We start from the raw sequence: 27,978 nt of genomic DNA, 5'->3' as shown, positions 1-27,978 counted from the left end.
TTTGTAGCTAACACATCCAACATATCTACAATATTGTTCATTAATTTCACCAGTTTTTTTTTCAATCTCAACCATGAAAAATATAGTAAAGTACGCTTTGTTCTTACACTAAACTTCTACACATGCATATTGGAAATATAGTAAAGTACGCTTTGTTCTTACACTAAACTTCTACACATGCATATTGGAAATATAGTAAAAGACATTGGGTTCTAGCATTAAACTTCTAGTCGTGCATATTGGAAATCTCAAAAGCAAAATGCATAAAAGCGGTAAATAAAAAGTAAATATGAAAAAGTGATTGAAATTGATATGGCACCAAGTTGAGGTGTTTGATGAAAATGGTGGAAAAAAGCAAATACAAAAAGAAAAATGTTTGTTTAGTCTACATAGACTTCCTTCTTTGTACATTGACATGCCCAATTCTCTTATGCCAAATGTTTGTATTTGCAACAACTTCTCAACCATTTGTAAACATTGTAGCACTCACTTCAGGCATATTTACATCCAATGTAAACATTCTGCCCACTCTATTGCCTTTTGCATTTTTGCAACCAACCTACACATCTTTAAAGTCGTCTACACAATAGCCATTAGGGTTAAACCAAACTTGCAAACCTTGCTCAATCATTTGGCGAACAGAAACCAGATTCTTTATAATGTTTGAAACATGAAGTACATCTGCAAGGTACTTCACCTTACCATCCTGCATAGACAATGGCACATCCCCAACATGGGCAATTGGATGAGCAGTGTCATCCCTTGTTTCAACAGAACCTGGTCTCTCAAGATTCTTCATTTCCTTGAACCACTCACCATGACTTGTCATGTGGTTTGAAGCACCTAAATCAACATACCATACATTATCCTTACATGCTGCTACATCATTTCCAGACACAGCATTAACCACATGTTGCATAACAAACAACCTCTCGTTATCCTCATTATTTCTGCTAGAGAGGATGCATAGTTGTTTTGCTGCAGTTTTCCATTTCACATTTCACTTTGCTTCTTATAGCAATCTGTCTGCACATGCCCAAGCTTACCACAATAAAAACAGCCTCGTGTATCATTATGTTGCCTTTGCCAATTACCATGACCTCGTTGACTCCCCTTGCCTCTAAACTGGCCTCTTCCACCTATATCTTGTTGTGAATCCTGGGAGTATTGTTACTACTGAGACCACAATTCTGATTACTTGTTGGGCCACCACCTATATCTTGTTGTGAATCCTGGGAGTATTGTTACTACTGAGACCACAATTGTGATTACTTGTTGGGCCACCACCTTGGCCACATCCACGACCTCTACCTCGTCCTCTACATGTACTTGTGTAGAAGGCTTGTTGCTCTGAACTGTTTCTGTTTTGTGAAGACTGTTGATCTTCACCTAAGTTCTCTTCAATGATCAGCATTGACACCAAATTTGTGAAGTTGGGAATGTTCTCCCGAGTCTGAATAGACATCTTGAATGCCTTGTATTATGGCCCGAGACCACACAGGCGCACTTCCGCCTTATCATCATCATCAACAGAAACACCAATTGATGCAAGGGAGGCCACAATGCCCTTGATCTTCAAAGCATAATCATTCACAGACATATTATTCTTTTCCACAGTATGAAGCTCATTCTTCAACCGAATTTTTCTTGTGCCTTGGTGTTGGTTTCATACAGCTTCACCAAGGTGTCCCATGCCTCCTTAGGTGACTTGGCATCCTGTATATACCCAATCATAGTGTCCTGTATGTTGATAGAAAGCCAATACATGACTTTCCTTGCTCTTTGATTCCAATCCTTGAACTCTTTTCTATCTGTAATAGTTGGATTAATCTCCAGTATCTCCGATGCCTCCTCATGTTCACCTTCAATATAGTCCCAGTAACCTTTTCGCATCAGAAAATTTGTTAATCTAAACCGCCAAGCATGGAAGTTGTTCTTGTCAAGCTTCTCTTCAACAATTTGGTTTATTCCATCGTTTGACATCTTTTCTGCAATACAAATTTACCAGCAACATCACTCTTGCTTGACCTGCACAAACTATTGTACTCTGCAAGCGGTACTATACCGCACCCAAATTGTAACAACCAGTGACCTTACTTTGTATACATACACCCAATGGTTACTTCGAGACCTCTTGTAGCACACACAGTGTCTACACAACCAATCGCCCTTCCTGTAGTTCCAAAAACAAAGTTCTGCAAAGAATCAAAACTTACCCACAGTGCTGGTGGTGAACGCCTCGAACTGAATAACGGAGGTCTAGACATGCCCAAAATGCATTTTTAGCCAGAAAAATGTTGTCCAAGTCCAACAGACAATATAGTTTCCCTTTAGCTTTGCTCTCGCAAAGAAAACTCCTCAATCAGAGTTCATTTGCTGGTGCATCCCGAAGAGCTCCCAACAAGGGTCTAGTAGCCAACACAAAGAGGGAAGAGTAGATGAAGCTCTTACCCTCGTACCGCTTCCTGTGCTTCACTTGTTTGTCGCTCATCCCTTATCATGAATCAAGCTCTGATACCATGAAAAGATGCAGGGGAGAAGAGAGCTTAAGCTCTTGCAAGCACATACACACTCACACAAACCCTAGAAGAGAGCACACAAGGTGAGAGGCTAAAAATTCTTCTTCTTCTTCACACAACAAAATAGGTCTACTAAGAAGATAAAGTGACTAACACACATAATAGAGTATGTACAGGTGGTCCATAATGTGAACACGCTAAGAGGAGTGAGTAGATGTGGTGTGGACTAGTCAGTCGGTGCCAGCTACCAAACGTGCCAGTGATATAGATATCAAACAATCATGCAGGTGTCTCGTGAGTGTGAGCTCATGTTGAGCTTGACATCTCAACATTTCTTCCTACCTAGCCATTGAATCTCTACTTGGGTGACACAAGTAGAGGTGGAGTGAGCCCCTCTAGCGGCTTCACATCGAGGAGTTAACCCTCATTAGGGTTGGGTAAGTGCAACTCTTTGGACTCAACCCTTGCATGTGTCTCTCTTCTCTTCTCTCTCCCTCTTGTATTCAAGGTAGTATGTTAGGTTTAACAGTTAGCCTGGCAAATCGGGCACCATACTAGTTCCCTCTCAGGGTAGAGATGGGGTTGACCAACTTGATCCCAGGTTCTCCAGTGTTGGGTAATTTGTGCTTTATTAATATACAGCGGCTATCTATTTGACCAGTTGTCCTAAGGTGGAATCCTTGCTTTTCCCCTCAGATCTGGTGCTGGTGGTTTTTAATGAGGCTTTAGATGTATCCTTGTGAAGTTCTTGGGAAAGCGTTCCCTTGAAGTTATCCTTGAAGTCCATGGCACTCCTACAGCATTGCTTGAAGGAGGTATGGACCAAGGCATACAAGGAATTATTTAAGGGCCTTCCAAAAATTTCCTAATTTGCCTTTCGTGAGAGAAATTGTCTCTGGCACTACAACGAGAGTGGAGGTATCTTACCCTATTGATGTAATCCTAGATGGTTTCACCATCCTTTTGTTTGACATTGTGTAACTACTTAACGGGACTCCATCCGGTTCCTTGGATGGGAGTATCCGACCTTGAAGGCCTCTTTCAAGGATTCAAAGGTGGCTTTATCTTCTATCTTCAAGGACCTAAACCATTAGCTGGCATTGCCATCTAGGGTGAGGCCAAAGGCACTAATCTTGACTTGGTCATCCACATGGCCGAAGGCTTCGCAGATCTGTTTAAACATCTCTAAGTGCATTATGGAGTCTCCAGTCCCATCAAACTTAGTGATCAATCTAGAGATGTTAGCGGTTTGTTTCGCTCTTATCTAGGCCCTTGTGTAGGCTGAGCTGGTGTTGGGAGTGAGATGCCGACAGTTACCCCTCTCATTATTTCCATGGCTATCCTTAACATTTCAGGGGTTAGCCCTGGAGCAGGCGCTAGTTGGGGAATAATAGGTGGGGGAGCTAGGCCGCGTGGATAGTAGACCATCGGAGGTCCTTGTCTCATGGGAGGATTGGGCTGTGCTTCATATGGCCCCATATGGTACCCTAGATATGCTCCCCGAGGTGGGTATTGTTGGTACATTCATGCTCCAGGCTTATATGATGAGGCCGGGTAGGTCCTTTCTCTCTGATAGGACGTATCGGGTCCTTGGAGAGATGGTTCTTGTCCTAGGTTTAGCATTGGTCTCTTGGCTTGGTATGAATCGGCCATTCCTAAGGGGGGTTTAGTTACTTTCACTTTGCCCTATCTCCACTCTAGGATCTAGAGGTGGCATGGTCTCTCTTTCAAGTTGGTTTTCTATACCTCTCTCCCTAGGATGTGGCTTGTCTAACTGTGCGTTTCCTATGATAAAATTCTAGAGACTCAAAGCAAGGCTTCTTTTGTGAATGGGTAGGGGAGGTAGGGTCTTGCTCCAGGACAGGTGGTCTGTCCATGCACTGAGCCTCTAGTCCTCCTGTCTCTAGGTCAGGAGTAACTTGTCCTGTGTTGAGATGATCTTCACTCTCACTAGTGTTGTTAAAGACTAGCACCATTTGGCTCCAAGCTATGTTGACCGATGGGTCAACACGACCTTATGAGCGAGGGAGCACCAGGAGAATTTATATCGTCGAACACAGGGTTGTTTCACACCAATTTTTTTGAACATAGGTGATGCATGAATGTGTGGAATAGTAGTGCTAGACCCCCTGTGGACAGTCTATTTTACTCTGTGTGTGTGATTTTTTTTGGGAATGGTACGGTCGTACGCTTTAATGATGGTATGAGCATACGCTTTGATGAGGACATGGGTGTATGCTTAAGAAGGAATGGGCATGGCAGAGATGACATGGCATACGCTTCCTAAAAGACATGGATGTGGCTACATGAAGAAACGGATGTGCGCTTGTGAAAAATGAAGGAACGAGCGTACCCTCCAGAAAGTACAGGCGTGGCAAAGTTACTATGTGTATGGAAGAGCAGATGGTATGGGCATGTCAAAGTTACCATGTGCATGGAAGAGCAGATGGTATGGGCATGTCAAAGTTGCCCCATGGGCATACGCTGGCTATGGTAGGGAAGATGAAACGGGCGTGGAAAAGTTTCCACGTCCGTACACTCTAGATGGTACAGGCGTACGACTTAAAAGGTATGGCTGTACGCTTCCAATTCAGAGAGATTTTTAATGGTGCAGGTGTGCTGACAGTCACCTACCGAGATTCCCTAACAGTGTAGTTATATCCCTTGTTTAAGGCTCTTTATGCTCAATTAATGTAGATTATTCCTTTTTAAATGCCCTCTGCCAAATTTAATGCTAGAGATATCAAAAGATTTGCTCTGGAGAAAGGAACGGGCATGGTAAAGTTGCCACAACCGTTGCACTGAGAAGGGTACGATCGTACGCTTTTCAGAAACCCTTCTAGAGTGGAAATTCCACCTACTCTACTCCTCAAATTTCTGCTGATTCAGTGCTTTTCCCAGATGTTTTTTGAGTTTTTTTTTGTAGGAGGCTAGAGCTAGTCCGTAGCTACCTAATGATGCCTAGAATGCCTAAGAAAACCTAATTAGAAGATTAAGCTATTTGTGCAAAACCTAACAAATGTTGAACAAAAATAAAAAATTGCATGAATCTCAAGAGCAAAAATCAAGCACCTACTTGTGTCTCCCACATCCGATGAAGACTTAGACACTCCAATGCTCCATCGATCTCTATTGCTCCATGGTGAGAGTAAACAAAATCAATAAACAAGAAACAAACACATACGACATGCAACAATCGGTGGATTTACACTCCAACCGGGCAATGTGAAGGCTCGAGCAAGTGAAAGTGTGAAGGACCCTAGGCTAAATGCTTATCCCCAATAACGGTGCCAAAGATGTTAACCAAAACATACTACCTTGCACAAGAGAGGGAGAGAAGAAGAGAATGAAACCATGCAAGGGTTGATTCGGAGACTTGCATTTAGCCAACCCTAATGAGGGTTAACTCCCCTATGTGAGGCTGCTAGGGGCTCACTCCACCACCACTTGTGTCACACAACTGAAGATCCACAAGCTAGGTAATGAGCAAAGAAGAAGGAATCTATGGAGAGCTCTGCCTCCACTCAATGCCAATGTGCATGCAAGAGGGGTCTTGAGAGAAAGACAAGAGAAGGGAGAGGAGAAGAGAAGCTAGACTAACACCATCCACTCCATGCATACACAACAATCAAGAAAGCAAGCATTCCCAAACACAAGCATGCAACCATGCATACACAACAATCAAGCAAGAAAGCATTCCCAAACACAAGATTGCAACCATGAGCTCAAGAGAGTGAGAGAGAGCAAGACTCAATTGAGACAATGGGATTATCCCTTTGCATATTCCATAAAATCATTTATATACATGAGCTCAATTTTTACAATGGCCGGCCACCTATTTACAATTGGGGGGCCAAAATCAGCTTCATAGCTCTATGTACATCTAGCTCACTATGACTAGTATTACAAAGCTATAAGCTTGGTCATCCCATATATCTTTTTACCAATACACGCTTAGCATGGTTACAAAATGGTAGATTACAAGAAGCGTAACCATGCTTGAAAAATGATGATAACCAAAGTGGTTAACACCCTACAATCAAGCAAGCAAGAGCTCAAGAGAAGAAAAAAGCTTTGAATTTGAGAAATGATAGAATTTCCCCTTTGCTCGATCGCCCAACTTAAGTGTGGGTGCCAAATTTCAAGCCAATTCCTATCTCTACCCATACATAGAAGGCTTGTGGTGGGGCTTCTTTTGATACATTAGATAATGTGAATAGAACGGATTGTCAAAATATTCAGATCGGTGGATTTCTAGATCATACTTGTTCAAACCATTTCTTGTTTGGATCTTTTGACTTCCAAATTGTTCTTTTGTCATTCGGATCATCGATCTATCTAGATTTTAAAGAGTGAAAAAATAGGAAAAACAACAAGAATTCATAAGTGCATTGTGCATATGAATTTTGCATGTTTTTCCTTTCCTTTATAACTTTATTTTTTTCTATCAAAAATCTTAAGAAATATAAAAACATTATAAAAAGATCATAGAAAATCCATTAAAAAACTCAAAAAGCTTTCTATCCTTCTCCCTTTCTCTCCCTCATTGTCACCATAAGCTCTCCCTTTGTTGTCTATCCCTCTCCCTCTCTCTGTCCACCATGACCTCCCTCCCTCTGTCCCTTCAACTCTATTCCCCCCTTCCCATTCTCCCCTGCAATCTCTCTCTCTCTCTCTCTCTCTCTCTCTCTCTCTCTCTCTCTCTCTCTCTCTCTCTCTCTCTCTCTCTCTCTTTTCATAATATAAGATATATTACCAAAAATACTTTACAAATGGCCACATGGCCGCCATGTGATGTACTAGCTTTCCCTCACTAATTACTCCGAACAGGTATAGCTTAGAGTATCCTTATCCAATGTATAGCTGTGTCGTTGTCCACCAAATGAGCTGACCACAAGGAAGAGACTTGCCACAATAGTAGCCCTTTTATAAGACCTATGTGAGCTATAATACCCACTTTTGCATCAAATATGAAGACATTCCTAGTTAACCAGATATGCCACAAACCTCTCCACCTGAAAAAATGAAAGAAAATTGAATATTCTGGGTTATTTGGCCCATTTGGAATCTTCCCAAAAATCCAATCTTTAACCTTTACGGGCCTCTCTCTCTCTCTCTCTCTCTCTCTCTCTCTCTCTCTCTCTCTATATATATATATATATATATATATATATATATATCTTTTCAAATAGCAATGAACATGTCTCAACGCCATGGAACATGTCGTCCACCTTATATTTTTCAAATACATGAGATCAAAAGGAACAAGGAACACAAGATATACAAATTAATTTGCTATGATCTTTATGAAGCCAATGTGTATAGAACAACATTTAACCTCACCCAGTTAGCTTGGACACTATTATCGACAACAAAATCAATCATGGGTGGTGGAGGGTTAATACTTGCCACCACTACACTTGTGAAGGTCGTACAAAGGAGAGTATAGACCTTTAAAGTAGGGCACAAGTGTCAAAAAATAGGAAACCAATGGAATGTAGATGCTCAAAGTACACCAAAAATTTGCGAGAGTTGAGCTCACCAAAGTTCCATACACTCGCTCTACTTCAGTCCTGCGCATCGAACATTCAAGAGACTAACCATTATGTACTTGTGCTTTTGCCACTAGATTTGTAACTTGCGCCATTGTTCCAATGACAACCAAGGTGCCATTATCGTCAAGAGCAGTACTAGCTAGGTCAAAGATATACAGCTAGTCCCCATCTACATCGCAAACATGGCAATAAGAAATGCATAAAAAAGACCTAAAGAAATGATGAGGGAGAGGGAATGCTAACTTAAAAGTGTTGGACATCAAGGCTCACCCACTATGCCATTCCATGTTGGGACTTCATTTTCACTTAACCCAAAAATAAGTCCACCTACGGGGGCAGCCTTTCTATAATAGCATGGCACCCAACGTTAGAAGGAATGCCTTGAATTGTGAACGTATCATTTGTGCTACACACACCTTGCAATGCATCACGAAGGCGCACAAATTTGTCAAGGACTATATTATTTCTAAATTCCCTTCCCATCTCAATAGGATTTCCAAGCATCGTTATTATTCTTCCAAACTCAAATAACACTGCGAAATCAAAAACCCCGAGAGTGACATAAGTCTATGCTTGCACTTGTTTGGCCATGTGCACCTTGCTTGTTGTTATACAAAGGGCTTCCTACGTTCCAACAAAAACATTGCACAAATTAATTGAGTGTATTACACTTAAACAATCTAAGGATTACTTTTTAAGTTGTATATAGTACCTTCAACTATATCTTCAATGGTGGGTATTTCCTCCACATTGCCTATATGTCCTGGTCTGTTTACAAAATCACCTACACGATAAAGAATTAGCACCCTTCCACACTTGGTTGGTTAAGTATTTACAAAGACGTCGATTAAAGTTAAACGTTCAACCTAGAAGTTTTATCTGTATTGGTGATAGAGGACCATACGTAGGACCTAATATTGTTCAAAGAGGAGCCAAGGGAGGCTTTTTTAGTATCACAAAAGTGATATTTAGTGTCACTCCAAGTGTCACTTTTGTGACACTAAACATCACTTGACATTGGGTCTAGCTAGAAAAAATTGTGACATTTAACATCATAAAAAGTGACATTTTGAACGACGTCTATAATGTGTCTGATGCATTACAGTTCCTAACGTCGCCCGCAACTTCTAAGTTTTACGCTTACGAGAGACGTTTGGAGACCCCCATTTCTTGTAGTGGTTAGCTACAAAATCTTATAGTATATCTAAACAAGCTTTCTTTTGTACATGAATGGTTACTTAAAGTATTTTCAAGGAATAAATCTTATACATATGACATGCGTTAATAAACTATTTAGGATTTTGATGTTATTCAAATATTTTCATAAACTTTAGAATTTGGTGTATTTCATGTTTTAAAGGGGAGAATCATATGCGGAATCCATGGCACTGCTTATTATTATGAGTTAGCTTCCAAGTGTGTCTCAATTAAAGTTTATAGGTGCTTGCTATATTTTGGCTTGACTAAATTCAATTTACGCATAGGTTCTCCGTCTTTATGCGTGTATATTTGTGCCTAAGTCCTTGTAGCTCTTTATGTTAATATGCACTTAAAAAGAGTGGATAGAAATTGTGATAAGACTGAACTTTAAAAAACTAAAAATTTCAATAAAATAACTTTTTTTATGTAGACTTTGTAGCTAACATATCCAACATATCTACAATATTGTTCATTAATTTCACCAGTTTTTTTTTCAATCTCAACCATGAAAAATATAGTAAAGTACGCTTTGTTCTTACACTAAACTTCTACACATGCATATTGGAAATATAGTAAAAGACATTGGGTTCTAGCATTAAACTTCTAGTCGTGCATATTGGAAATCTCAAAAGCAAAATGCATAAAAGCGGTAAATAAAAAGTAAATATGAAAAAGTGATTGAAATTGATATGGCACCAAGTTCCAATAGTTGAGGTGTTTGATGAAAATGGTGGAAAAAAGCAAATACCAAAAGAAAAATAAACATGAAAAGATATGAAATTCGTGCAGATGGCGTTGAGGGCTCCATCAATAGTTCCACAGTAACAGTGTTGTCCAAGCTTGGTGAGGGTTTGTGATCTGATGCGGTGATCAAGGCCTCTATGCTCGAGTTTAGCAAGGTGGAAGTTCTAAAATTTGAGGGGATTAGAGGCGTGATTAGCATCATTTTGATTGCAATTAGAGTTGCTCGTTTTAGGGTTGATGCCGCCGTCGATGTTGATGGCATTGCAGGCGTTGGTCACCTTCAGATAAATACCCATCGGATCAGCGGAGACATTCCGGCTCGTCACTACCAGGATGTTGTCGTCCACCGCCTTTTGAGTAAAATCGTAATTTGTATAACGACACCTTCCTCAGTTTTATAGCTTTTCTCATCAAAGCAACCCAGAGCATCAATTGGCTATGCCGGCCGCCCACCCTCATGACTAAGTGACACATCATGAATCAGGAGGGATCTATGGTTGGCGTCGCGATCGAGATTTGATCAACACCATTGGATTCCCAAGTGAACTATGGGTAAACTTGGGGTGAACTAGAGAGACCTTTTCTGACAAGAAAGTGAACTAGGGAAACATTTTCCAGCAAGAAAGTGAACTAGGGAACAAAATACCATGATTTAAATTTAAAAACACTCTCCACAACTTGCTGGAAAGTAAAGCATAGTGGTTAGATGTTGAAAGCTTGAGCGGCTAGTTCCAAGTTCAAATCCTCTTTTGCATTGAGCTTAACCCCTCAAAAATTTTCAAGTCCCAAAAATCCCCATGGTATACCCTCAGTTCACCCCTAGTTCACTCTGAGCTCACCCCTAGTTCACTTGCCCGACGGGAATCCGACGGTCTAGATTAGGCAATATCGTGACGCCTCTTTTTCAGCCTTAGATCCCTCCTGATTCATAATGTGTCATTTAGTCCCATGGTCGGCGGGCGACCTACACCGTACTACTCGGAGAAACCCGCTCCATGCCCATCCCCCATTGGGGGCAGTGGCAACTCGCTTGGGTCTTTTCATTGAATTTAAATTCCTAGAAGGATTGGGTCTTGTACTAGAATTGGTGGAGACAAGTGGTACATTTGCTCCACATTTAGAAGCCATAATATTCCCTTTATCAAAACATTTAAAACATCTCTCTTTTCAGCTCGAGCTCTTTCTCTAAGCTATGGAGACATGTAAGTTCTCTTGGTCATCCTAGACTTTCTCTACTTGAAATGTCCTTGGTGGATCAAAAACTTTTGCTCCAAATGGCTCCAAATGGTCAATTCTTGTGCCCTTAGCCTCCAATATTGGGACGGAGATATTACTTTTTGCCTTTAAAAGGGGGTAATCTTGGCCGAAGGTTCTTGAGTGCATTAGACCCTTGGGAAAAGGAGGAGAAAAGGTCTTTCCTTTGTCTCTACAACTCAATTGAAGTGCTACCGCCTCCATTATCACTTGACCATTGGAGAACAAAGGGAATTTGGTCTATAAACAACAATGAAAGGATATCAAGGTTTGGGAGTTTGCATTAGACCCTTGGGAAAAGGAAGAGAAAAGGTCTTTCCTTTGTCTCTACAACTCAATTGAAGTGCTACTGCCTCCATTATCACTTGACCATTGGACTTGTAGTATTTTGGCACACCCGCCTTAGGATACATGCATGTAACCTTTGAAGACAAGATAAATACTTCCTTCTAGACACCATTGCTATATTTTAGATGCACTCTCTACTATAAGCTACAATCACAAAGAAACCATTATAGAAACACTCCCACTGCACACGGGAGTGGCCAAATAAGTGTTATGTAAAAGAGACTCTAAAAGTTGTATATATTATGAGTAAAGCTAATAATGACAAAGATTAGTAGATTAGGGTTAAGTTTGGGTGCCCAAGTGTGAATAAGGGCCAGTTGTATATAAGTGAATTTCTCATAATGAAAAAACACAATTCCCCTTTGTGCCAATTGAGTTATGCTTGTCTACTTTCTCTTATCTTGTTGAGAGACAGAGATAGTTGAGGGTAGCTAGTGTGAACGTTAGTACATATGCCTCTTGCTCATTGTGTGAGAGTGAGAGAGGTAAGTCCTTGCGCAGAAGGCGAAGTATCTTCTTGGAAGAGACAACAAGAAGGAAAGCACAGGAAGTTGGAGCTAGCAACCAGGGCCACTGACGGTGCTTGGAGGCTAGCTAGAAGCAAGGTAAGTCCCCTACGATGGTTGTTGTTTATTCAACATTTGCTAGAACGGTAAAGTTCTGGTGTACTGGGAATGAGCCATAACATCATCCCCATGGGATAGTGTGCTGTGGCTATGGATGATGCTTTGAGGGATCTTCTCCGTAGATCTCGACAAGGATCTTTCTTAGGGGATAGAAGAAAACTGGCATGTTGAATGAGGGTGACCTCTCTTGGAATCATATTAAAGAATCGTTACCTCCTTCCCACCCATAGCCATACAAAGATGAATGAGTTCTTTTCTTGTACACGAAGGAACCACTCAATGGGAGCCTATCATGAGAAATTCATATGTTTATCTAAGTATGCACGTGACATGTCGAAAGAGCAGCTTTTGAGTAGGTTTATAATTGGATTAGATCCCCCTCCATTAGGTGAGTTGAAATCCTTAATTCAATAATGGATGCTATCATCAGGGATAAGGACAAACTCCCAAACCTTGATATCCTTTCATTGTTGTTTATAGACCAAATTCCCTTTGTTCTCCATAAAGCCTTGATTTTCTCTAATAAGCTTTTGAGATTTAATTGTTTTGCATGGTTTCCAAGCTCCAAATCCTCTCTTTGAAAGTGACCTTAGCCCTGATACCACTGATAAGATCTTGGACAATGAGATATTAATCAACTACAAACATGTCATCAACAAGCATAGCTTCAACAAACATAAGCAAAGAAAAGCATGGACAAAGAGCATTGGATGCAATCTTCCCCTCAATGTAAGAGACTCCCTCTTCTCACGTGGTTATTTAAAAATTATATTTCCAAAAATTAGCCTAAGGATTTAATATTATCCTTCCTTGACCAAAATTGGGCTTTCCTTTTACATAAATAACCATATGTACATGCATATAAGGTTTTGCATAAAACCTTATACACAAAACCTTATAAATGACTAAAGAATGTAATTTGGTGAATCAACACCCCAAGAAAACAAAATGGACGGAATAATATCTAATCCAAAACTTGCCACATGGCCAACCAAGGTAGTACTATGTACGATACCATAGCGGGTGTTCATGCATTATGTACAAACCACCATCAATGCAGCACCTCAGGCGACACTATCATACTGTCCAAATATATATAATACCAATAACACTAAGGCATCATTATTAAGTGGTCTTACCCATGATACCAAATAATAAACACGATATAATGGTCACCACACCCAAGCATCCTTGAATTAGAAAATATTATTCTCATAAGAACATACACAATTCCTTTCACAGTAGCTTGTTGAAACCCATCTAGTCTATGAAGAACCACCACTTATTGTTGATCAAGAAGAATTAGTTGAGCTTGACACTATTATTGATCATTAGCACACCACCATACGCATATGTAATGTTTACACGAAATATCTCTTGACCTTTAAGAACCATTCTAGAGAAAATGCTTGGTGGATGCCTGAGCGATTATGCTCTTTGTCTTGTGTTTTTTGTTCATGCTTTGTCTTGGGTTGTTTTATTTGCTTATGTCTATTCAAGCTATGGTTGAAGGCATGTTTGTGGTTTATTATCATCTTGTCCAAAATCATCTCTCTCTCTGTCTCAACACACACACACACACACACACATACACACACATATGTGTGTGTGCACGCACTAGAAAAGCTATTTGCAGATTATGAAAATAAACTTAGGCTTATAAGAAACACTAACCTTAACAGTAGTGTTAACAAAGACAAATAAAAAGCTAGTCAAAAGAATGATCAAAGTAGTAAACACAATGATTTCAATTATCATCTTATTTAAGGCAAGTAAAACCATTAAAAAAGCTACAACATTACATACAAGACAAACTAGAGTATGCACACCAAGGCTCACTATCTTTTTCTTTTAGGCCAATAGAAGCATCACTTTTGAGGGTCCAAGCTAGGGAGGAATGGCTTATTATTTCAAAGCATGAAGAAAAAGTCGTCGTGGCATAAAGGCTACTAGTATGTGACCCGCGCGTTGCTGCGACGACAAAAAGTTATCTTTCGCCACCTCGTTCCGTGCTCCCGGTCGATCACTTTTGTTTGCAGGTGGTTTCCTTTGGCCTTCCCCCCTTTTTTGGAGGATACCATGGCTTCCGCTCCACCGTCCCCGTTCGAGGCTGCCATCACCCGTCAGTTTTCCAATGATGCGGACCTCCAGCTTCTAGCTACCTCCTTGTTGGGTCAATTTCTTACGTCTACAACAGTAGTGGCAAGGGTGGCAAGACTCCTCTCCCTAGAGAAACTTCCTCGCCAGGTGGCCAGGTGGCCAGGTGGCGATTCCTTGTCTAGATCTCTCTACCTTCTTACAACGGGTAGTGTTTTTCGATCTACTCGGACAGTATTTTGTATGCCCCACCTTACGCAAGCATGCCCGTAGAGCTTGGGCCAGGCACCAAGGCTCACCAACCTCGCCAGTGTCGGCCCCCCCCCAAGCCTACTAACACATAGCAGTGGAGGACCCTTCAGCTGCCAAGCGTTGCGACTGCTCACGTGCTAAGGCAAGGTGGGGCTAGCTCCCCCATGGACATGACCCTCGATGTAATTAATAGTCCTGAGCATTAAGACCCACCCCTAATGGACTCCACAGAGCCGTGTTCCCCCCCCCCCCCAAGCTTCTTCTCATGCAAGCGTCCCTTCTCTCTATAGCAAACATATTCCCTTCGACTAAGCATGCTTCAATCTCTCAAATCGACGACACGTGTGCTTCACACTCTTCCACAAAACATCCCTTCGTCAAAAAGAGTTCACTTTTCTCTCTTTGACCCGCCGTGCCACGACCATCCTCCATCGGGGGCTGCGCTCCATCGGGTTGTCCCACACTAACCTCATTAGCACTTACTTGCACCTCCCCTTGTGGGCCTCCTCGTCGTTGCTGACAACCACTCCTAGGGCTACTTCACCTCGCCATCCCACTCAGCAACATGGCTTTTGAGTAAAATCGTATTTGTATAACGACACCTTCCTCAGTTCTATAGCTTTTCACTTTTATAGATTTTCTCATCAAAGCAACCCAGAGCATCAATTGGCTATGTCTGCCGCCCATCCTCATGACTAAGTGACACATCATGAATCAGGAGGGATCTATGGTTGGAAAGAGGCGTCGCGATCGAGATTTGATCAACACCATTGGATTCCCAAGTGAACTATGGGTAAACTTGGGGTGAACTAGGGAGACCTTTTCTGATAAGAAAGTGAACTAGGGAAACATTTTCCAGCAAGAAAGTGAACTAGGGAACAAAATACCATGATTTAAATTTAAAAACACTCTCCACAACTTGCTGGAAAGTAAAGCATAGTGGTTAGATGTTGAAAGCTTGAGCGGCTAGTTCCAAGTTCAAATCCTCTTTTGCATTGAGCTTAACCCCTCGAAAATTTTCAAGTCCCAAAAATCCCCATGGTATACCCTCTAGTTCACTCTGAGCTCACCCCTAGTTCACTTGCCCGACGGGAATCCGACGGTCCAGATTAGGCAATATCGCGACGCCTCTTTTTCAGCCTTAGATCCCTCCTGATTCATAATGTGTCATTTAGTCCCATGGTCGGCGGGCGGCCTACACCCTACTGCTCGGAGAAACCCGCTCCGTACCCATCCCCCATTGGGGGCACTGGCAGCTCGCCTGGGTCTTTTCATTGAATTCAAATTCCTAGAAGGATTGGGTCTTGTACTAAAATTGGTGGAGACAAGTGGTACATTTGCTCCACATTTAGAAGCCATAATATTCCCTTTATCAAAACATTTAAAACATCTCTCTTTCAGCTCGAGCTCTTTCTCTAAGCTATGGAGACAAGTAAGTACTCTTGGTCATCCTAGACTTTCTCTACTTGAAATGTCATTGGTGGATCAAAAACTTTTGCTCCAAATGGTCAATTCTTGTGCCCTTAGCCTCCAATATTGGGACGGAGATATTACTTTTTGCCTTTAAAAGGGGGTAATCTTGGCCGAAGGTTCTTGAGTTGTCCTTATCCGTGATGATAGCATCCATTATTGAATTAAGGATTTCAACTCACCTAATGGAGGGGGATCTAATCCAATTATAAACCTACTCAAAAGCTGCTCTTTCGACATGTCACATGCATACTTAGATAAACATATGAATTTCTCATGATAGGCTCCCATTGAGTGGTTCCTTCGTGTACAAGAAAAGAACTCATTCATCTTTGTATGGCTATGGGTGGGAAGGAGGTAACGATTCTTTAATATGATTCCAAGAGAGGTCACCCTCATTCAAACCCTGGGTTTAACATGCCAGTTTTCTTCTATCCCCTAAGAAAGATCCTTGTCGAGATCTACGGAGAAGATCCCTCAAAGCATCATCCATAGCCACAGCACACTATCCCATGGGGATGATGTTATGGCTCATTTCCAGTCCACCAGAACTTTACCGTTCTAGCAAATGTTGAATAAACAACAACCATCGTAGGGGACTTACCTTGCTTCTAGCTAGCCTCCAAGCACCGTCAGTGGTTGCTAGCTCCAACTTCCTATGCTTTCCTTCCTGTTGTCTCTTCCAAGAAGATACTTCACCTTCTGCAAGGACTTACCTCTCACTCTCACACAATGAGCAGGATGCTCCCTCTTCTCACGTGGTTATTTAAAAATTATATTTTCAAAAATTAGCCTAAGGATTTAATAGTATCCTTCCTTGACCAAAATTGGGCTTTCCTTTTACATAAATAACCATATGTACATGCATATAAGGTTTTGCATAAAACCTTATACACAAAACCTTATAAATGACTAAAGAATGTAATTTGGTGAATCAACACCCCAAGAAAACAAAATGGACGGAATAATATCTAATCCAAAACTTGCCACACGGCCAACCAAGGTAGTACTATGTACGATACCATAGTGGGTGTTCATGCATTATGTACAAACCACCATCAATGCAACACCTCAAGCGACACTATCATACTGTCCAAATATATATAATACCAATAACACTAAGGCATCATTATTAAGTGGTCTTACCCACGATACCAAATAATAAACACGATATAATGGTCACCACCCAAGCATCCCTGAATTAGAAAATATTATTCTCATAAGAACATACACAATTCCTTTCACAGTAGCTTGTTGAAACCCATCTAGTCTATGAAGAACCACCACTTATTGTTGATCAAGAAGAATTAGTTGAGCTTGACACTATTATTGATCATTAGCACACCACCATACGCATATGTAATGTTTACACGAAATATCTCTTGACCTTTAAGAACCATTCTAGAGAAAATGCTTGGTGGATGCCTGAGCGATTATGCTCTTTGTCTTGTGTTTTTTGTTCATGCTTTGTCTTGGGTTGTTTTATTTGCTTATGTCTATTCAAGCTATGGTTGAAGGCATGTTTGTGGTTTATTATCATCTTGTCCAAAATCATCTCTCTCTCTGTCTCAACACACACACACACACACATATGTGTGTGTGCACACACTAGAAAAGCTATTTGCAGATTATGAAAATAAACTTAGGCTTATAAGAAACACTAACCTTAACAGTAGTGTTAACAAAGACAAATAAAAAGCTAGTCAAAAGAATGATCAAAGTAGTAAACACAATGATTTCAATTATCATCTTATGTAAGGCAAGTAAAACCATTAAAAAAGCTGCCACATTACATACAAGACAAACTAGAGTATGCACACCAAGGCTCACTATCTTTTTCTTTTAGGCCAATAGAAGCATCACTTTTGAGGGTCCAAGCTAGGGAGGAATGACTTATTATTTCAAAGCGTGGCATAAAGGCTACTAGTATGTGACCCACGCGTTGCTGCGACGACAAAAAGTTATCTTTTGCCACCTCGTTCTGTGCTCCCGGTCGATCACTTTTGTTTGCAGGTGGTTTCCTTTTGCCTTCCCCCCTTTTTGGAGGATACCATGGCTTCCGCTCCACCGTCCCCGTTCGAGGCTGCCATCACCCGTCAGTTTTCCAATGATGCGGACCTCCAGCTTCGAGCTACCTCCTTGTTGGGTCAATTTCTTAAGTCTACAACAGTAGTCGCAAGGGCGGCAAGACTCCTCTCCCTAGAGAAGCTTCCTCGCCAGGTGGCCAGGTGGCGATTCCTTGTCTAGATCTCTCTACCTTCTTACAACGGGTAGTGTTTTCCGATCTACCCGGATAGTATTTTGTATGCGCCACCTTACGCAAGCATGCCTGTAGAGCTTGGGCCAGGCACCATGAGCTTTGGCGAGGCTCACCAACCTCGCCAGTGTTGGCCCCCTCCCCCCCCCCCCCCCCCCCCAAGCCTACTAACACATAGCAGTGGAGGACCCTTCAACTACCAAGCGTTGCGACTACTGACGTGCTAAGGCAAGGTGGGGCTAGCTCCCCCATGGACATGACCCTCGATGTAATTAATAGTCATGAGCATTAAGACCCACCCCTAATGGACTCCACAGAGCCGTGTCCCCCCCCCCCCAAGCTTCTTCTCGTGCAGGCATCCCTTCTCTCTATAACAAACGTATTCCCTTCGACTAAGCATGCTTCAATCTCTCAAATCGACGACACGTGTGCTTCACACTCTTCCACAAAACATCCCTTCATCAAAAAGAGTTCACTTTTCTCTCTCTTCGACCCGTCGTGCCACGACCATCCTCCATCAAGGGCTGCGCTCCATCGGGTTGTCCCACACTAACCTCATCAGCACTTACTTGCACCTCCCCTTGTGGGCCTCCTCGTCATTGTGCTGACAACCACTCCTAGGGCTACTTCACCTCGCCATCCCACTCAGCAACATGGCTTTTTCCATCTCTTCATTGTCGGCTTCTCTCGATAGCCTATCCTCCCCTACCTCCCTAGGTGCTTCCAGCAACAACGATCGCACCGCCTTTGGTGGCCACACACAAAACAATTCCCTCGGTCACCTCTGCTTCATCTAGGCCTAGCTCTCCTATACCCACCCCTCCTCACCCCAAACCTCTCGCATTCACCACCTTTATGCTCTCTTCCATTACTACTTCCTCTTCCATGAGCCACCTTACCTTCTCCACGACACCATCTGCACGCCTAACATTCAAATGCCTTACCTTATTTACTTGTATGGGATTTTGAGCAAGAAATCCACTATTGCCACATGGCAATAGGGATATTTTTTCCTCTTATTTTCTAGAAATCCAGGAATTCTCTTCTCTCCTCTCCTTGTCCCAAAGTTGTCCATGGATAATATGTAATAGATGGTGATGTATAGGAGTTAACTGTGTGAAAATAACTTATTCGCACAAAGGCTATGGTAATATATAGTAATTCACTGTGGGAATATAATTTACTCGTTATGGTCTGTTGCTCTGTCAACTCTGAATAGAGATTGAATACACAAGAAGACGATCGATGAATAAAGACTCTAGTAAACTTGCTTCCAGTCCACGTTTCTAGAGTACAGTCTTACTTAGAGAACAAAGCACGAAGTTGAGTCCACTAATGTCCAGTATGGATTTCAATCTAGCACTCTGTAGTTCATCTTCAATTTGCACCATATTAGCATGCAAAGCTTTTTGCAAGAGCAACATGAGATGTGAGTCGAGAACTTCACATAGCTTAACCTAAGTTTTAAGCAAATCAAAGGCAAGGACCTCAGATTAAGAGTTGAAACCTGCAAGTATTCTTAAGCTATCCATAGACTGAAAGAGATGTTTGGAGCTGCATATAACCTTGTTTGTGATCACTTCACTTGCATGTAACCTTGTCTCCAATCGTTTATTTGACTGTAAAGGAGCACCAACTAAGACGCACCAACTAAGGTGTTAAAAAAAATGAGCACCATCAAGCCATGTCAGAGTGCAGTAGTCACCTAGAGAAGATTAGGCTGTCACACTTGTCATTAACAAAAAGTTTTAACAGCCTAGGATGCAATCAAAGCCATTGGATGGGTAAAGAGAACTCAAAAGCCTTCACACACCGCCAACTAAAGGAATCTTCACTGCACCACCAAGACGTCCACCCACACCCCATCTATCTGCTACGTCCACCCACACCCTATCTATCTGCTCCCCACTACTGGCATAAGTAGTGGATTAGGAAAATTGAAATGCCTTAACACACCACCAATGAAAGAAATCTTTGATGTGCTTGCACGTACACCTACTGCCCACCTGCCTGCTCCCCATTAGTAACAGTAGTTAGCGCTTTCAATTCGCCAAAAAAAAAAAGGTATTACTCATTCCATTGCAAGGCAAACCTCTAATAAGTATTGCTGAAATCTAATAAATGCAGCATTGCTACAAGCATGTCTATTTCATACAAGCATCGAAATGGATATGGGTATTTCATGATAAATCACACAGCATCAATACTCTACAGTGTGCACAAAGCCTTGTCTTCATGTTGATTGTCTTGACAGACACAGAGCTACTCTTTAGCTGCTAATGATGGAGACCAGCCCAAATTTGCAGCTAAGTCTTCTACAGGAACTTTTATCACATCTTGTCGGATGCCAAGATCAACTGCATATCTGTTAAGGCAATATGCTCCGGCACCCACTAGCAGGCTTGTAGGATAAAGAAGAACAGCTGCCAAAGGAGCACCCAGCATCATGGTGACTGCTTGCCCACTTCTTCCTGGTGAGTTTTCATCCACCAAAAGAAGCCCTGTTTTGCAATACATGGCAAAATCCTCACAATTGTTACGAAATATATGGTACCCTCCAAACCCATTCTCTAGGAGGTACAGTGCACGATGAAGGACTTCTTCCACTGGATCTGACTCTGCAAGTGTGCAAGTTCCACCTCGGGCCTTTGCAATGAAAGTGGCTGTGTCCACCCCGTATTCAAACCTATAAAGAGGACTTCCTTTGAGAAAGCAATCCAAGCAGGAAGCCACCACTCCATTACTGTTTTGTATGTGCTGGCTGCATTCCTCACAAAAGCGAGATGACTGAGGCGGGACCCAACTTCCAAGGAAATTGTCTAAGAATGAGCCAGTCCCCATCTCCTGACCTTGCCCTCGTGTGAAATGTATGACTTTCCCATCACCAATATAGATTCCTGGTAAAACAGAGATGATAGATGAGACCATGAACATTTTTATCAGCTCTAAAGAGATTAGTAGTTTTAAGCACCTAAGCCTTGAAAGCAATCCGTCAAAAGTAAGTCCTTGGCAGTCAGTCAATACATTTTTATTAGCTCTTACTTGGTCAAACCCAGAAAGGCAGGTCAACGCAACATTGGTCAACTCTGAGCAGATTAGTCACAACACTGGTCAAATCTGGCCTAAATTGTCCATATTGGCCAAGGCTCTCAAAGACAGTCAAAACAGCCATACATGCTTCATAAGCTTGTGCTGCCCCTTGGTCTGTTGACTTCAAAGTCGTAAGCTGCAGCATCTCAAGGAATTCTTTGTGACATCTTATAGTATGCATCAAATCTCACATGCATGTGGCATTACTAATGAGTTAATGTATTGTCACTTGGACCCACTGCACTAGGCTGCCACCACCGTTAGGGACCTTTTTGGATGAGCAGCGAGCATGTCGTGAGCCCTAATCCAGGAGCAAGTCGCCAACAGCCATTACGACAGTTGGTGCATTGTCCTGCACATAAATACAACCCACTAGGATTTATCAATTGAAAAAAGTGTCTGGACAGCTTGTTGGGCCAAGAGTCAGGCGCCGGACATCATGTGAACAAGTCTAGGACCAAACAAGACATCTTGCAAGTTGACAACGTAAGTTCTAGGCGAGGCAGGTATAGCAGGTACAACCCAACCAGGCTAGACAGCATTGGGCAGGGGCGGAACAGGGAAGAAAACATGGCATAAAAGAAAATTTACCTATTTTTATTCCTATTTTCCCCAGTCCTGGACCTGTAGGGCTGCTTGACCAGCACCATGGGGTCTATGAAAAAAAGTGTTCGGCCCTCATTACTCCCTAACTCATATACATGCACAGACAAACATTGGGAGCAGTGTAGCAGCCTCCCACAGCAGAGATCATTTACCTCCAAGCTATTGATGGTAGGCTTCCGAGCTCTTGACTCTGCTTGCTGCCCTATTTTTTCCTGGTTTGGCACCGTGTGCCCTTGGTTTCGTTGGACTGCTCTTTTCATGCATGTCACCGGTGTCCTTCCTCACGAGCGAAAAGAGTTTTAAGTTTCCAAAGGTCAACAGCAGCCCGCCCTAACACAGGTCTGATCGAGGTGACCAAATCTGCTACCAGCCAGCCAGCCCAGAAATCAACTAATGCACAAGTCCAGAAGAGGTTTGTTCACTCAGATTACCCATTGTACTCAAATCTCGTAATACAAATAAAATACCCTTAAGTGGGTAGTCTACTTCTTCTCTCTCTCCCTCTCTCTCTCTCTCTCTCTCTCTCTCTCTCTCTCTCTCCTACTCATTTGCATCAAAATGCACCTTAATCATCATTAATGCTTCCCCAACATTCCGCATGTAACATTGGTATCAAAGCTTTGGCTTTGTTCAAGAGAGGAGCAACCATTTTTTTCCTAGTGGTGAATGGTTGGTTTGAGCTCCAAGAAAACCCCGTATAAAGCCACCAACTATGTCACAATTGTGACTAACTCTCTTAACCTCTCATTAATCCCTCATTAACTGAAAAAAAATCCCCTCCTCTTCTTTGCATCACCAGCCCTCTACGATGATGCTGAACACCTCAGCTTTCTGCTCTTTGCCTCATGATTATTTAAGTTTTAAGATTTTTAATTATGTTTAACTAAGCTAAAAGCTTAACAAACTTGCACATTAGTGGATGGTTTTTTGGAGCTCCATAAGAGCTGCCCACAAACAAGATTCGTGAATGCTGGGATTTTTGAGCACCATGAGCCACCACGAGGAAGCATCCATTCCAAAGGAGACTTAAAGAAATTCTAATCCTGGAGAACACCACATCGATAACCCTATTCTTACAATACCACCTGCTCATGGACACAGCAAATCACCTATCAGAAGATTCAGAATCTACCCCACTTTGCACATGTTCCATTGGCTGGTGTGTCATCTTCATGCAAGTGCTCAATAGACACAGCATAGTTTATTTAACCAGAGGACCTTGTTTCCAAATGTTTCCTATAGCAACTCCGACTGGGAACAATCCAGCTTTGGTTCCTAGCGTGAAGAGCTCATACCTTTCCCCTTATGTGCAACCTCATCCTTGTAATCCAATACATCAAAGATGTTTTTCAGCTGCAGTTAAACATATTTTTAAATTAAGGTTTGCTTAATTCTACATTTAAAGTGCCTAGTTAGCTTCAGCCTTTGCTCTTGCTCTGACCTGTATCTCTTGGTCTCACATGATCCGTCATGCTGCCCAACTCCATGGAATACCAAAGTTAAAAGGTAGTGCAGTAGCCCCTTAGACATATTGTTTCCATCAGCAAATAAAATAACCACGTAGTTTGAATGCATAAGACCACTCTTCAAGTACAATACCACTCTCAAAGCGGCCATCAAAGTTGTCTGCAATGTGGGAGGGAAAGCACGGCATGAATGGTCAAGGTTGCCCATCCATCTTACTACCTTTTTTTCCCATAAAGACATACTGCCAACATGCACATAAGACCATCACAGTTTGAGTGCATAAGGCCACTATCCGGCTCCTAGAGGAGGCATCAGAGTTTGAGAAATCTGGGAGAAAAAGTGGGCATGTATCCATCTTGATACTTTTTTGCACACAAACTTTATGACCAACCGCCAATGAGGTGATAGCTCAAGTGGTGACGGTGTTTTCCTAGGACCAAGAGGTCTTGGGTTCAAAACCCCCCCTCGACAGTGGCATCACCTACGGGTGGATAAATAAGCACCTACGGGCGGTGAAAATTAGTAACCATGGGAGGATCTTGGGCCAAGGGCCAGTTGGGGAAAAAAAAAAAAACTTTACGAACAACTTGCACCCACCATTACTACATAAACTATCCTGATACAAGGTATGTATGTGGTCTTCAGTTACTGGACATGTTTCCTTAAACAGAAAGATAGAGAGCAAACTTTATCAACAGATCTACAAAAGGTATGTAGATCCGGCAAGAAACTGTTTCGAAATACCATGCAAGCGTAATTGTGGTAGGCCATGCAATACTTCTGTTGTATAGCATAGGATGATAAATGTTGCCCATCCATCTTAATACGTTTTTGCCCATAAATATACCAGCAACAATCAGAGTTTGAGCGAGAAATCTGGCAGAGAAAGTTGGTATGGACGGTCAATGTTGGGCCCAACCATCTTGATACTTTTTTGCGCATGAAGTGTACGGCCAACATGCACGGATAATTGTTGCATGATTTATGCCATTCGGAAGGGAAAACATGGTATGAATGCCCATCCAACTTGATACATTTTTTCCTATAAAGATGGCATGAGGAATGTATGTGGACATGTTCTCTTGAACAGAAAGCAGAAAAGAGGCGAGGGCAAGCTGCATCAACAGATCTACCAAAGAACCCAAAAAAAAAAAGAGGGGGGGCGGGGGGGGGGGGGGGGGGGGGCGCGATGGGAACTCTTTCAGAATACCGTGATGGGCGTAGCTGTAGAATGCCCTCCAGGAGTAGATGTGATCGCCAGCTTGCAGTTCCCCGCGGCCCACTTTGTTAGAGAAAAGCCCCATCGCCGCGCATCACCACCCACTCTGTTTCTCTGCCAAGCCAAGATATGCAAGCGTCGGCGAGCACACGGGATGCACGCCTTACTTCGCCCTTAAGTTACGCGATCAACCTCAGGCACAGAACGTACGAACGTTTAAATATATATATATATATATATATAATGGATTTTAAGCCGGTCACTTCTTCTTTTTTTGGTATTGCGACTGATATTTTTTATTTTCTTTTTTAGTGAGGAAATGCCATCTAGGCATTCACTTGTGTGTTCCTGCGTCTCAATTAAATATATTAATGGTGTATATTCAGAACTTTTTATTAATGGTGTATTAATTAAATGCCACTAACGTATACACAACTATAACCTTAATCATGCTAGCTAGCCACATGGCGCTTACTTCTCACCCATCCCTCCTACTCCTCCCTACCTCGAGACCCACTCGTCCTTCCTGAGAGTCTCATGGGGTAGAATGTCTATGCAAGGCCGACTATAACCTTAATCATGCTAGCTAGCCACATGGCGCTTACTTCTCACCCATCCCTCCTACTCCTCCCTACCTCGAGACCCACGCGTCCTTCCTGAGAGTCCCACGGGGTATAATGTCTATGCAAGCCCCTACCATGCTGCCCAACAGCCAACGCCTCCATCCCTCCCTAACCTTGCCCGTCGAGCTTGCCATGGGGTAGCTACCTTGGCATCGAAAGATTGGTCGGACACGTAGGGTGTGTAGGTTGAGTACGTGGTGTAGCGGCTGTAGGCTGTAATGCAATCGTCCTGGCTGACCGTGCCGCATAGCGCAGAGCCTGAGCATGAAACGTGACTTGGCCACAACAAGGCAACTCGATCTACCCGTGTTGCTAGCTTCACATCCAGCCACCTCTCGGACTTCAGCCACAGTGCGAGAGACAGTGAGAGAGGGAGAAAGCGAGCAAGCCCGCAAACAAGTAGTACGCCAAAAAATTATGAGTAGAAAGAATGCAATATTTCGGTGCTACATACGAGTGAGAGAGGGAGAAAGCGAGCAAGCCCGCAAACAAGTAGTACGCCAAAAAATTATGAGTAGAAAGAATGCAATATTTCGATGCTACATAAGAGAGAGAGAGAGAGAGAGAGAGAGAGAGAGAGAGAGAGAGAGGTTCTCTTTGCGAGCGACGATACATGCAAGCTGACAAGTGTTCCAAAAACAGGCAGCAAATCTAGCTTTACTATTTAGAAAAGATCACGAAAAAAACCAAACAACTAAAACCTTACAGATAAGCTAAGAACTAAGATCGTAAATAGTTTTCACCAAACTAATTAATTAATTGCACCCACAAAAACGTTGTGGGTGCATATTGCCATTTAGGCATTCACTTGTGTGTTCCTTTGTCTCGATTAAATATATTGAGGTAGTTGGCCCATTGTGACCAGCCATACAACCAAGCGTGACCTGTAAATTATACTTTCATTTCAAATTCCAAAATTCCAAAAATTTTCCTTTCTTCTTGCTCCCTTTTCTCCCTCTCGTTTGGCCACGTGGAGAGAGAGTAAGTTGTGTACGGTATAGTATAGTGTATAGATTACACACACACACACATACATCCGATCCATTGTCCCATATGGTACCCAATGTTACACACACACACACACATATAGTTACTTTTTAGCATTACCTTTAATTTTATTGGTTACAAATTTATTTTTTTCGAGTGGCATGCATTTTTTTGTGAGAAAACGGTGAAGCTAAACTTAGTGTGAAGTGACATGATGTAGAGAGATTTTTCTAATCACAATGAACGAACTGGAGAGCAGGTTAGGGTTTCAATGATGGTGAGCAGCTATTAGGGTTTTCAGTTAGGGTTTTGACCCTTCAGGCTTGGTCTCGTCTCCTCTTCTTTCTCTTCCATTATCCTTCCAAGGAACCAAACGTGGGGGAGGCCGTTAGGCGCTCCCCCTGCGTTAATGCCTCAGATTCGGCGTCCTAATAGAGTAGCTACAAATTTGCCTCAGTTGCCGTACTCTATCGTCGCTCGCTCGCCATCAATGCCACCTCTCCCAAGTGCAATTGACAAGATGCTTGGCATGCAAGGACAAACGTGGCACGTGGCAGAGGAGCCCCCTTTTCCCACCATGCAACAAAACTCAATCATCCCTCCTCACTCAGTGTAAACAAGCATTCGCATCTTCCTCCCTAGAGACGTGACCAGGCAGAGCCTTCGTCCCCCCAACAAGAAGCCCATGTAGTCTATGGAGAACATGTTTTTGGAAGAGAAGGAGGTTGATCGGCTTCTAACGCTACTCCACAAAGACCCTACAGAGGACTACAAACTGGGACTGTTGATCAAGAAGGAGATGGCGGTCCAAGTGTTGAGCAAGAAGGCAATCGCAGTACAAAAGGTAAACCATCCATCTTTTTGCCCATGAATTTGGTGCATGATTGGCTTTTTGGTGCATGACTGGCTTATGGTTTATCAGTCTCTTGCCCTAATAGCTTTATGTCATGGCCCTTGTCCACCTACGAATGTCCTTAGAGGTTGGGTTAGGGCAAACTGGGTTCCTAGGGGTGTAGAAATTGAACATATTCAGTTCCTACCGAATAATTACTATTGCTTCCTTTTCAAAGAAGCAAAGATGACTCTCAATATTTTAGGAGCGGGACAGTGGATGATTAGGAACACTCTGCTGTCCTTGTTTCGCTGGCACCCTGAATTTTCTCCAAATGGACCTAAGTCTTCTCAAGATTCCCTGTGTGGGTAGAGCTCCCAAACCTTCCCCTTCACCTGCACCCTCTGTTAAAATACATAGTGGAACCGATAGGAAAACTTCTTGGTCAAAGATCGATTTCTGATATGAACCCCCCAGTGGCACCCCGTAGGCTCTTGTTGAGGTCGATCTGAACTCAGAACTCCCTGATGAAATCACAATCAACTTTGACCTTAATCACAGCATGGTTCAGCCTGTTCTATTAAAAAATCTACCAAATGCATGCTCACTCTGCAACAAGCCAGGGCACTTCATTAGGAACTGCCCTCTCAAGAATCCCCCTTTGGCCCAAGACAGTAAGAAACCCTAATGAGATGACTCTCCTCCCTCACATCAAGATGGGTTTCATACTGTTCAGATCAAGATGGGTTTCATACTGTTCAGATCAAGATGGGTTTCATATTGTTCAGATCAAGATGGGTTTCATGCTGTTCAGAAAAAGGAGAAATGTCCT

The 27,978-nt window shown here is 42.4% G+C and overlaps 1 protein-coding gene across 1 annotated transcript; it reads right to left on the bottom strand.

The window, feature by feature from the left end:
- Positions 1–20,401: 20,401 nt before the first annotated feature.
- On the bottom strand, positions 20,402–24,913 carry LOC147610732 (protein LEAD-SENSITIVE 1-like). Its single transcript, XM_086785200.1, has 2 exons — positions 24,696–24,913; positions 20,402–21,219 (listed from the first exon to the last, which is right to left on the bottom strand). Exons 1-2 carry the CDS (start codon positions 24,787–24,789, stop codon positions 20,585–20,587), a joined length of 729 nt encoding a protein of 242 aa, XP_086641326.1. The 5' UTR covers positions 24,790–24,913; the 3' UTR covers positions 20,402–20,584.
- Positions 24,914–27,978: the final 3,065 nt, after the last annotated feature.

Source organism: Cibotium barometz, chromosome 48 (assembly GCF_041138505.1).
Source record: "Cibotium barometz isolate CiBa-2024 chromosome 48, ASM4113850v1, whole genome shotgun sequence".
Lineage (NCBI taxonomy): Eukaryota > Viridiplantae > Streptophyta > Polypodiopsida > Cyatheales > Cibotiaceae > Cibotium > Cibotium barometz.
Note: the sequence above shows the minus strand (reverse complement) of the source record. Positions and strands in the feature narration are given on the sequence as shown.

Excerpts from the sequence above, each read along its gene's own strand:
- LOC147610732 (XM_086785200.1), bottom strand. The coding sequence starts at position 24,789 with ATGGGGCTTTTCTCTAACAAAGTGGGCCGCGGGGAACTGCAAGCTGGC. Across the intron at positions 21,220-24,695 it reads CTACAGCTACGCCCATCACG|GAATCTATATTGGTGATGGG; the intron begins GTATTCTGAAAG and ends CTGTTTTACCAG.